The sequence below is a fragment of the Neocloeon triangulifer genome, unplaced genomic scaffold (genome assembly GCF_031216515.1).
Source record: "Neocloeon triangulifer isolate White Clay Creek 2 clone unplaced genomic scaffold, ASM3121651v1 ptg000008l, whole genome shotgun sequence".
Taxonomy (NCBI): Eukaryota; Metazoa; Arthropoda; class Insecta; order Ephemeroptera; family Baetidae; genus Neocloeon; species Neocloeon triangulifer.
This window is the reverse complement of record NW_026775550.1, coordinates 3,993,223-4,005,757: the sequence shown is the minus strand read 5'-3', so window position 1 is coordinate 4,005,757 and position 12,535 is coordinate 3,993,223. Positions and strand designations below refer to the sequence as shown.

The window sequence follows — 12,535 nt, the reverse complement described above, 5'->3', positions numbered from 1 at the left end:
TTAAACCAAATTGATCCATCATCGCGGCAGGCCCAAACGCCCAAACCTCGTTCAACAGGCCGTGCGTTCGAAAATCGCTATATTAGTGATTCCATCGAATTTTTTTCACAATTATTTGAAATTATTTCTCTTCCTCTCCTTCTCAAAATCAATACTGATTAAAATCATTCCCGTAATTGAAATAACTTCACCAATTTTTCTAAAGCTTTTTGAGAAGAGAAACTCCATCGTTGACGTTTTAGAATATCACTGATCAAAGATTTTTCATTTCCGGCAGCGGACCTTCAATAAGAAAATTGCCAATTGAAAAGGATTCTTTAACTTTAAATACATATATCATTGCTCAGTTAGTATAGTAACATTTTTTCAAATAGTTGCCAATGAAATTTTATTGATATATCACAGAGGCATTTGCTGCCCATATACATCGATCATAAATTCAAAGTTATTAAATTATATAGCAAACAATCAAACATCATGAAACAGGTCATCTTGCCTAAAAAAATACAAATTTTCTAATTTATATACGCCATGACCAATTTTCAATTTATCAAGATATTTAAATAATAAATTTTACAAATAATGGGATCTTATAAATTAAGTTTTCGTATTACGGAAATAATTTTCGAAAAAATTCTCAAATGAATTGTCGATGACATTACGATAGGTGCCTGCGGCTGGTCTTCTTCTGCAGGCAAAACACCATCTCAACGGCGATACATTTGCCAATTGGTTTTTATTCCTTCTTTCTTATCGTTGAAACCGTTTGCCCTTTTAAATCCACTCGTCCCCTTTTTTTCCTTTTTCAATCCATGCGTCTTTTCCTTATTTCGCTCTTGCGGCTGTTTACTTCCCCTTTCTTTCTTTTGCTTCATTTCTTTTCCATTGGAAACGTTTACCACTTTTTCTGGATTCTTTTCCCTTGCTACATTTCCCTCCGTTTTTATGTTCTTTTTTCCAACGTTTTTCTTTGCCTTTTTCTTCCTTTTCAACTTCATAATTTCCTTATCATTATCACTTATTTTGTTTTTATCCTCTTTTTTCATTATTTCATCTCCTGTTTCTCTTTCTTTCTTTTCTCTCTCTTTTCTTCTAACCTGAGCATATTTTTCTTGTTTCGCCACTGATACTTTCTTCTTGCTTACCCTCTCCTTCAGTCTTTTCACCACCTTTGTTACCAATTTCTCTTCACCCTTTCTTTCCACAGTTTCCACACCATTATTATTTTTCTGCTTCTTCTCTCCAATCTCTTTGTTTTCTTTATTGCCTTTCTCTGCCCCTTTTTGTCCAATTTCCACTTTTCCCTTTAGCAATTTTTTCGTTTTCTCCTTTTTCCTCTGTACCTCCAACGTTGCATTCTTAGGCTTCTTTTTCTCGTCATCATTTTTCAGTACACTCGTCTTCCCTCCCTTTTGCCTCTTCTTAATTTTATTTACCTCTTTTCGATTCTTATCTTTATACCCTGCTTCCTCATTGACAAACCCAGCATTTTTCTTCTTGATCACCTTCTTGATCTTTGAAACTTTCTTGCGCTTTTTCAAGCCATTTGCAGATTGTGGAGCCAAAATATTTTTGTAGCACCTGCTGAACAAGCTGTAATGTTTTTGGCATGTTCTGCTCACTACTATAAATATAAATTAAATTGTAATATCTGCTTTAAATGCTTATGTTTTTACCTTTGCTAGGACAACTCTGCATATGGAAATATTAATTTTAGTTAATTTCAAATATCATTAAGGAATGTATAATTACGTTGATTATCTCAAGGAGGACGCATTGCACAATAATGAACGCTTTTCCAGGGCAAGTGGATTTTGCCGTAATAAAGTTGGGCACATTTAATTCTAAAGATACTGAAGTTAATAAATTATTTAATAAAAAAATAAAATTTTTTACTTTCAACTGTTGGAATACAGGTGGATATCGCTGATGCGATTGTCGATCTCCACGTTCCATCGGTTTGCGAGGCAGTCAGTAAGTCGGTCAGCTTGATCTTATCAATAACGTAGTTTGGTGACATCTAACAACAAAGTTATAAAAAAAATAATTTCTTGCTACTGGTATGCAATATTTTCTTACGACTCCCTTTGAAATCAAGTAACAATTCACGAAGCACTAAAAAGTATAAATGATTATTAAAAAACGTCTGCAAACTTGAAGAAAACCTACTGCTTTCCTTCCAAAGGCCCTTTTGACCTTTTTGGTTTGAAACAGAATCGAGTTTGGCGGCGAGTTGTAGAAACGTTGCTTCTTATTCAGAGTGAAAATGTTGAACGATTTCAAGGCGCCTTTCGTCACCAGACAAGTTTTATCAAAAATGTTGAAAGGAACCAAAGTTTCTGGACGTTTAGAGCAGCAGCTAAACATCCCCTGCATAATTGTTATAGTTAAATATATACATATTAAAAGAAATTAAAAAAAAAAAAAAAAATACCACGTAACGCCTAGACATGCATTTTCTTGGTTGAAGTGCAGGAACCGTTACATATTGGACAGTTGTTGTGGTTGACATGGTAGAGGGCGAATTAGTTGTTGCGCTGATTGTAGAATCAACTGAACTTGCAATGGTGGTTGTTGCAGTTGCTGCAGTCGTCGGTATCAAATCAGAAGATGACGTTGTAATCATAGTTCTTAAAGTTTTGTGTGTGGTTGGAACTGTTGCTGTCATGATAAGCGCAGATGTGGTTGCTGTTGAGGAAATTGCTGTATTCATCACAGTTGTCTTTGTATTAGCTGGGGTTGTTGATGCTCTTGGTCCGCAAGTTGTTGTTGTTGTGGTTTTTTGTGGTTCATTTTTTGTTGTGGCCTTCGGTTTAAAAGTTGTTCTTGTGGATGATATAGTAGTCAGCTTCCCAGCAGTTGAGGTTGTAGGTGTCGTCAATGCAGTACGTTCTATAGGTGTTGTTGTTGTTTTTGCTTCATTTGATGGTGAGGTTGTTACCCTAGGTGTTGTAGATGAAATTGTGTGTGATGTATTTGCTGTTATTTCGTTAATTGTTGAGGTTGTGGAAGCTACAGTTTTTGGTTCATTTGTTAAGGGTGTCTCTTTTGTTAGCACTCTCGTTGATGTTGATCTTTTGGATGTTGCAGATGATGTTGTAAGAGCTGGAGTTGATGAATTGTTTTCAGCCCTAGTTGCTACAGTCAAAGTTATGGGGGATCTCTTTTCAGGTGGTGTTGATGTATTGGGGGCTGAATTCATGGTTGTGGTGTCTGCATTATTTGTTGGTGCTATAGACGATGTTGAAGGTACTACAATGATCGGTCCTATTGTACTTAATGTATTTGGTGTAGAAGTCAATGCTGAGCTTATTACGGTTGTTAGATCAGTAGTTGATAATGTGGTTCCTGCATTTGATGTTAAGGTAGAGATTCCTGAAGATTGAGTTGTCGATCCTGTATTTGACGAAGGAGTGGATAATTCAGTTAATCTTGTGGGTTCCACGGTAGAATTCTTCTTGGTTGTGGTTGCTACAGTCAATGTTGTAGTTGGTCCTGCAGTGATTGTAGGAGTTGAATCATTCAGTTCTGAAGTTGATGTTTGACTTTTTGATGCTGCAAATGTCGGTACTGCAAGAGCTGCAGTTGTCGATATGTCCGTTGTAATTGTGGTTAATTTAGCCACGGTAGTTAATACTTCAACTGATTTTGAAGTTGTGGATACTGCCGGTGAAGTGTTATTTGAAGATGCTGCAGTTGTTGGTGTTTTGTTTGTTGCTGTAATTATTTGTGCTTCAGTTTTTGTCGACGATGCAATTGGTGCTGAGGCTGAGTTTTCTGGAAATAGACTTGTTGATCCTGTGTTTAATGGTGGATTGGTTTCTTCGGTTAATCTTGATGCTTTTATAGTAGAATTCGTGATGGTGATTTCTGGTTTAGTTGTTCCTGCATCGGATGCTGTGGTTGCCTCAGCAGTCAATATTGTTGTTGAAAATGCGTTTGTTGGTCCTGCAGTAATCGTGTGAGTCAAATTATTTGGCTCTAAAGTTGATATCGGGCTTTTGGATGCAGTTGGTGTCGTGACAGCTGCGGCTGAAGTTGTGTCGGTTAATATTGTTGTAGTTATTCTAGCCACGGTAGTTGATGCTTTAACTGATGTGGAGATTGCGGATACTTTAGGTGTTGTGTTTCCAGGTTCTGAAGTTGTCTGCGCATAATTTGATATTGTTATGCCTGGTAGTTCAGTTGTTGAGGATGTTGCAATTGATGTTGTGGCTGAGTTTTCTGTTGATAGATTTGTTGATCCTGTGTTTAATGATAGGGTGGTTTCTTCGGTAAATCTTGAATTTTTTATAGTAGAATCCGTGGATGTGGGTTCTGGTTTTGTTGTTTCTGCATTGGATGTTTCGGTTGCCTCAGCAGTCAATATTGTTGTTGAAAACGCATTTGTTGGTCCTGCAGTAATCGTGTGAGTCAAATTATTTGGTTCTAAAGTTGATGTTGGGCTTTTGGATGCAGTTGGTGTCGTGACAGCTGCGGCTGAAGTTGTGTCGGTTAATATTGTTGTAGTTATTCTAGCCACGGTAGTTGATGCTTTAGCTGATGTGGAGATTGTGGATACTTTAGGTGTTGTGTTTCCAGGTTCTGAAGTTGTCTGCGCATAATTTGATATTGTTATGCTTGGTACTTCAGTTGTTGAGGATGTTGAAATTGATATTGTGGCTGAGTTTTCTGGAGATAGACGTGTTGATCCTGTGTTTAATGATAGGGTGGTTTCTTCGGTAAATCTTGAGTTTTTTATAGTAGAATCCGTGGATGTGGGTTCTGGTTTTGTTGTTCCTGCATCGGATGTTGTGGTTGCCTCAGCAGTTAATATTGAAGTTGAAAATGCATTTGTTGGTCCTGCGGTAATCGTGTGAGTCGAATAATTTGGTTCTAATGTTGCTGTCGGGCTTTTGGATGCAGTTGGTGTCGTGACAGCTGCGGCTGAAGTTGCGTCGGTTAATGTTGTTGTAGTTATTCTAGCCACGGTAGTTGATGTTGAGATTGCGGATATTGCAGATGTTGTGTTTCCAGGTTCTGAAGTTGTCTGCGCATAATTTGATGTTGTTATGCTTGGTACTTCCGTTGTTGTAGACGTTGAGTATGTTAACGTAGAGAGTGCAGAAGTGGGCGCTGTAGTTGATAATGTTGCGTGTGCAGCTAAAGATGTTGTTACTTCTGTGGTTTTCACAGCTGAAGATGCCGTCGATGTGTCAATTGATATTGTGGTTAATGAAGCCACGGGTGTTGAAGCTTCAACGATTGATGTTGAGGTTGCGGAGATTCTGGGTGTTGTATTCAAAGGTAATACTGTACTCGTCGTTACTGCAGTAGTTGATGCTACTGCGGTTGATGATATGGAGGCCACTGAAATTTTTAGCCGTACTTTAATAAAACAATAAATTATAGATCTCGCTATATTAAAATTAAATCTAAATTTTAATTATAGATTATTTGTTTTCTTTTACACTAATTGTTCTCTATACGAGTTTAAATCAAAAACATATAATCATATAAATAACATTTAAACGCGTATTATTATGGAAAATATATTGACCGTTTTAGAAGACTGAAGTTATTTTAGAAACTCCTCAAAAGGATTTTAACGTTCTCAATAATTTTAGCTCTTTAGGAGATGGATTTAATCTTACGTGAGATTTTTCCTGTAATCCAGGTTCGAAAGGAAGCGATTCGCGAGAAGAGTACGGGCTTCCCTAAACACGGGTTCCCATTAATATTTATGGTGATGCCAATTTGCACAGTAGAGTTGCTAGCATCGACGTACACCAGTGGATCGCCCACTTCACGTATCTAAACGGAACGAGTAAATATTATACATTTATTGGAAATATTCATCTTTTTATTGAAATATAATTAAATTTCTTCTCGTAAAAATCAATAATCAAAAACTGAACCGACCCAACAAAGCCCCGTTGAGATGGTTGGGTATTTAGCGCAGAGGTTCGAAGTGGTATAAAGTCCACCACCAACATTTGATGTACACTGAGATCCGTCGTTGACAAGCATTTGAGCAAACTGCATGGTCGCACCTGCCAAAATGGAAAATGTTAAATTTATAAAAAAATATCACTTTTAAAAATTAATTCTTGCTCGTTCGCGTGCTTTAAAATGCATAGGAAATTAATGTGTGCAGATTGAAAATATATTGGATGAGTATATTTTATTTATTCAAACCTCCATTGTTGTTCCCTTCAAATCCCATGATCGTGGCTAGTGTGCCGTCAAAATTGTTCCCGGCTTCAGTGGCAGGCGCGAGGGTCGCCAGCTTAATATTGGCTGCAATAATCAATTATTAGCATAATAAGAATAAAAGATTTAAATAATTTCTCTTTCACGTGTCAAGGTGACAGGGGGTATTTGAATGAGCGCCATGTCGTTTTGGAAGGTGTTGGCGTCCCACAGCTCGTGGATGATGGTACTGATGGCGTTGACGGTGACGGCACCCGTTGAGTATGGCGTCGACCCCTCCACGTTGCCGAGCACCACCTGGTGAGAGGTGGCAGTGCGCCTGTACCAAATAATTGCATTTCAGCCGTCGAGAAAAAATTAAATAGGCACACCGGCAAATTATTTCATTCTTGAAGGTTGAAGGTGAATATTTGGTTGGGGGTTAATTTATTACTGTTCAGAAGTAGAATATCCGAATTTGTGATACATAAAAATTTTATAAAACCTAGATTTTGTACAAAGCTTTATTTGGGGGGTTTCAAATATTTTGATCACAATATCTAGTCTAAAATCATGAAATTTGGAATTTTGTCGGATTCATGAATAAAAAAAATGTGATTTTTTCCCTCTATTTAATTGTTACCCTATGCATTCGGCCGCCGTCAGGACCCACTGGGTGGTGATCAACGAGCCTCCGCACTTGGTGCTCGCGTAAATGACGGTGGCGAAAAACGGGAACTGCGTCACGGTGGCGTCGGTCCCGCCGACGATCAGGCGAGAAATCAATTCAGACCGCTCCACCCCTGCCAATCAAAAATTTCAGTTTCGTTCGATATATTTTGCTTTTAATTCAACGCGTACTATTTTTTAAATGCCACGCACCATCGTTCGAGTCATTTCGGTTGCGCCACCTCGACGACAAATCGAAAGTCATGACCTATGATCAGAAAAATGGAAGAGTTCGTAATAAATTATTCGGCGAAAAAACCCGACTAGATTGAACTATCAAACACAATGAGACTGAATTTTGCACCACCAATTTGGTAATTTCGTTGAGATTGCAGCATGAATTCAGGACTAAATTCTAAAAATCATATTTCAAATGTCACCCAATCTAGAAAAAACTATCAAAAGAAAACAGTGATTGCTTTTCCAATCAGTGGAAAATAGCAGATTTAAGGCAGTAGACAATTAATTATATAGATCCAAAAAGTTAAATTGAGAATGCAACGATATAAGTTTAATGTTCTTGAAATTTCAGCACAATATGTATATAGAGCAAAATCATATTTCAGCTAACTTAGTGTTTCAACTTTTACAAATTTTGAAAAGAAATTACATAAATACCTGCAACGGGAAGACCAGCAGAAAGTGGACGAGAAACGTCATGATTACAAAAGTGAGACCAGAGCTGACAATGAGAGAGCGATTTCTCGAGGCTCCTTTTATATCTTGTAATCGGGACAATATAAATAAATTGCAAATTCCACGGCGTAATGCAGGAAAATAAGTTAGTGAAAATTTATCACTATAGAAATTCCAGAACGTCGCGGGGAAATTTTAAAGTGTAATTTTAGGTTTGAAATTCCAGAACGCCGTGGAGAAATTTTTAAGTGCGATTTTATCTTTTTGAAATTCCTCAACGTGTTTTTCAGAGCCTTTTAAGTGAAATTTTATCTTTTCACAAGCTTTATTTTTACTTTTTTTTTAAGTATCTCGTGGAGTAAGAATCTAAAATTGCGCTTAATTTTCTTGATATTGAAAGTTTTAGTACTTTTGCTCTGTTTTTATGAACGAAAAATGTGATTGTATAAAGGATAAGCTGACAAAATAAAAAGATGTGATATTTTGAGGCCGCAGCAGAAAAATCTCCATGGTTTGTCTGAGCATACGTGTTGGTTTCATCTGCTTCAGTGAAAAATGTTGCATAAATATTCAACCACATTTATTCAATGTTACAATTCAAATTAAAAAATAATAAATTCTAAATTCAGCTCTTTCTTCAAAGGATATTATATCAAACAATTTTGCAGTTTTGGTTTGCTTATTATTCCAGCAATTCGTTATACATATTAATTGCTAGTTGTGCGCAGAGAAAAAAGTAAAATAGAAAGAAAAAAATTTATAAATCTTATCATGTTTGAATCAGTTTGACTCTTTTGATTTGTAATGCCAGACGTGAAGTGCGAGAAGTAGTCCTTATACGTTATAATTTATTTATTAGTCGATAAATTTAAAAATGCCAGACGTGAAGTGTACGAATTAGTCCTTAGACGTTAAAATTTATTTATTAGTCGATAAATTTAAAAATGCCAGACGCGAAGTGTACAAATTAGTCCTTAGACGTTATAATTTATTTATTAGTCGATAAATTTAAAAATGCCAGACGTGAAGTGTACGAATTAGTCCTTAGACGTTATAATTTATTTATTAGTCGATAAATTTAAAAATGCCAGACGTGAAGTGTACGAATTAGTCCTTAGACGTTAAAATTTATTTATTAGTCGATAAATTTAAAAATGCCAGACGTGAAGTGTACGAATTAGTCCTTAGACGTTAAAATTTATTTATTAGTCGATAAATTTAAAAATGCCAGACGTGAAGTGTACGAATTAGTCCTTAGACGTTAAAATTTATTTATTAGTCGATAAATTTAAAAATGCCAGACGCGAAGTGTACAAATTAGTCCTTAGACGTTATAATTTATTTATTAGTCGATAAATTTAAAAATGCCAGACGTGAAGTGTACGAATTAGTCCTTAGACGTTATAATTTATTTATTAGTCGATAAATTTAAAAATGCCAGACGTGAAGTGTACGAATTAGTCCTTAGACGTTATAATTTATTTATCAGTCGATAAATTTAAAAATGCCAGACGAGAAGTGTACGAATTAGTCCTTAGACGTTAAAATTTATTTATTAGTCGATAAATTAAAAAATGCCAGACGTGAAGTGTACGAATTAGTCCTTAGACGTTATAATTTATTTATTAGTCGATAAATTAAAAAATGCCAGACGTGAAGTGTACGAATTAGTCCTTAGACGTTATAATTTATTTATTAGTCGATAAATTTAAAAATGCCAGACGTGAAGTGTACGAATTAGTCCTTAGACGTTATAATTTATTTATAAGTCGATAAATTTAAAAATGCCAGACGTGAAGTGTACGAATTAGTCCTTAGACGTTAAAATTTATTTATTAGTCGATAAATTTAAAAATGCCAGACGTGAAGTGTACGAATTAGTCCTTAGACGTTAAAATTTATTTATTAGTCGATAAATTGAAAAATGCCAGACGCGAAGTGTACAAATTAGTCCTTAGACGTTATAATTTATTTATTAGTCGATAAATTTAAAAATGCCAGACGTGAAGTGTACGAATTAGTCCTTAGACGTTATAATTTATTTATTAGTCGATAAATTTAAAAATGCCAGACGTGAAGTGTACGAATTAGTCCTTAGACGTTAAAATTTATTTATTAGTCGATAAATTTAAAAATGCCAGACGTGAAGTGTACGAATTAGTCCTTAGACGTTAAAATTTATTTATTAGTCGATAAATTTAAAAATGCCAGACGTGAAGTGTACGAATTAGTCCTTAGACGTTATAATTTATTTATTAGTCGATAAATTTAAAAATGCCAGACGTGAAGTGTACGAATTAGTCCTTAGACGTTATAATTTATTTATTAGTCGATAAATTTAAAAATGCCAGACGTGAAGTGTACGAATTAGTCCTTAGACGTTAAAATTTATTTATCAGTCGATAAATTTAAAAATGCCAGACGAGAAGTGTACGAATTAGTCCTTAGACGTTAAAATTTATTTATTAGTCGATAAATTAAAAAATGCCAGACGTGAAGTGTACGAATTAGTCCTTAGACGTTATAATTTATTTATTAGTCGATAAATTAAAAAATGCCAGACGTGAAGTGTACGAATTAGTCCTTAGACGTTATAATTTATTTATAAGTCGATAAATTTAAAAATGCCAGACGTGAAGTGTACGAATTAGTCCTTAGACGTTAAAATTTATTTATTAGTCGATAAATTTAAAAATGCCAGACGTGAAGTGTACGAATTAGTCCTTAGACGTTAAAATTTATTTATTAGTCGATAAATTTAAAAATGCTAGACGTGAAGTGTACGAATTAGTCCTTAGACGTTATAATTTATTTATTAGTCGATAAATTTAAAAATGCCAGACGTGAAGTGTACGAATTAGTCCTTAGGCGTTAAAATTTATTTATTAGTCGATAAATTAAAAAATGCCAGACGTGAAGTGTACGAATTAGTCCTTAGACGTTATAATTTATTTATAAGTCGATCAATTTAAAAATGCCAAATAATAATTATTATTAAGTAGATGAATTTAAAAATAAAAATGTGGCGGCCGCGAAGTAGTCCATAAGACCTAATAATTATTTTTTAGTAGATGAATTTAAGAATAAAAATGTGGCGGCCGCGAAGTAGTCCATCAGACCAAATAATTATTTTTAGTAGATGAATTTAAAAATAAAAATGTGGCGGCCGCGAAGTAGTCCATAAGACCTAATAATTATTTTTTAGTAGATGAATTTAAGAATAAAAATGTGGCGGCCGCGAAGTAGTCCATCAGACCTAATAATTATTTTTAGTAGATGAATTTAAAAATAAAAATGTGGCGGCCGCGAAGTAGTCCATAAGACCTAATAATTATTTTTTAGTAGATGAATTTAAGAATAAAAATGTGGCGGCCGGGAAGTAGTCCATAAGACCTAATAATTTTTTTTTAGTAGATGAATTGAAAAATAAAAATGTGGCGGCCGCGAAGTAGTCCATCAGACCTAATAATTATTTTTTAGTAGATGAATTTAAAAATAAAAATGTGGCGGCCGCGAAGTAGTCCATAAGACCTAATAATTATTTTTTAGTAGATGAATTTAAAAATAAAAATGTGGCGGCCGCGAAGTAGTCCATAAGACCTAATAATTTTTTTTTAGTAGATGAATTGAAAAATAAAAATGTGGCGGCCGCGAAGTAGTCCATCAGACCTAATAATTATTTTTTAGTAGATGAATTTAAAAATAAAAATGTGGCGGCCGCGAAGTAGTCCATAAGACCTAATAATTATTTTTTAGTAGATGAATTTAAAAATAAAAATGTGGCGGCCGCGAAGTAGTCCATAAGACCTAATAATTATTTTTTAGTAGATGAATTTAAAAATAAAAATGTGGCGGCCGCGAAGTAGTCCATAAGACCTAATAATTATTTTTAGTAGATGAATTTAAAAATAAAAATGTGGCGGCCGCGAAGTAGTCCATAAGACCTAATAATTATTTTTTAGTAGATGAATTTAAAAATAAAAATGTGGCGGCCGCGAAGTAGTCCATAAGACCTAATAATTATTTTTTAGTACATGAATTTAAAAATAAAAATGTGGCGGCCGCGAAGTAGTCCATAAGACCTAATAATTATTTTTTAGTAGATGAATTTAAAAATAAAAATGTGGCGGCCGCGAAGTAGTCCATAAGACCTAATAATTATTTTTTAGTAGATGAATTTAAAAATAAAAATGTGGCGGCCGCGAAGTAGTCCATAAGACCTAATAATTATTTTTTAGTAGATGAATTTAAAAATAAAAATGTGGCGGCCGCGAAGTAGTCCATAAGACCTAATAATTATTTTTTAGTACATGAATTTAAAAATAAAAATGTGGCGGCCGCGAAGTAGTCCATAAGACCTAATAATTATTTTTTAGTACATGAATTTAAAAATAAAAATGTGGCGGCCGCGAAGTAGTCCATAAGACCTAATAATTATTTTTAGTAGATGAATTTAAAAATAAAAATGTGGCGGCCGCGAAGTAGTCCATAAGACCTAATAATTATTTTTTAGTAGATGAATTTAAAAATAAAAATGTGGCGGCCGCGAAGTAGTCCATAAGACCTAATAATTATTTTTTAGTAGATGAATTTAAAAATAAAAATGTGGCGGCCGCGAAGTAGTCCATAAGACCTAATAATTATTTTTTAGTAGATGAATTTAAAAATAAAAATGTGGCGGCCGCGAAGTAGTCCATAAGACCTAATAATTATTTTTTAGTAGATGAATTTAAAAATAAAAATGTGGCGGCCGCGAAGTAGTCCATAAGACCTAATAATTATTTTTTAGTAGATGAATTTAAAAATAAAAATGTGGCGGCCGCGAAGTAGTCCATAAGACCTAATAATTATTTTTTAGTACATGAATTTAAAAATAAAAATGTGGCGGCCGCGAAGTAGTCCATAAGACCTAATAATTATTTTTAGTAGATGAATTTAAAAATAAAAATGTGGCGGCCGCGAAGTAGTCCATAAGACCTAATAATTATTTTTTAGTAGA

At 34.4% G+C, this 12,535-nt stretch overlaps 1 protein-coding gene across 1 annotated transcript; it reads right to left on the bottom strand.

Moving 5' to 3' along the window:
* Positions 1-439: 439 nt before the first annotated feature.
* On the bottom strand, positions 440-7,105 carry LOC132194927 (mucin-2-like). The gene is made up of 13 exons (XM_059616526.1): positions 7,033-7,105; positions 6,815-6,974; positions 6,339-6,511; positions 6,178-6,279; positions 5,902-6,032; positions 5,634-5,793; positions 2,435-5,349; positions 2,170-2,370; positions 2,080-2,115; positions 1,897-2,020; positions 1,753-1,844; positions 1,677-1,692; positions 440-1,624 (listed from the first exon to the last, which is right to left on the bottom strand). The coding sequence occupies exons 1-13, from the start codon at positions 7,103-7,105 to the stop codon at positions 708-710; spliced, it is 5,100 nt and encodes a 1,699-aa protein (XP_059472509.1). The 3' UTR covers positions 440-707.
* Positions 7,106-12,535: the final 5,430 nt, after the last annotated feature.

Bases quoted from the DNA above. Each gene is read 5' to 3' on its own strand.
- LOC132194927 (XM_059616526.1), bottom strand. From the start codon at position 7,105: ATGACTTTCGATTTGTCGTCGAGGTGGCGCAACCGAAATGACTCGAAC. The intron at 5,794-5,901 runs GTCGGTTCAGTT...CGTTCCGTTTAG, and splicing joins TCTCAACGGGGCTTTGTTGG to ATACGTGAAGTGGGCGATCC. The intron at 5,350-5,633 runs GTAAGATTAAAT...TAAAAATTTCAG, and splicing joins GATTACAGGAAAAATCTCAC to TGGCCTCCATATCATCAACC.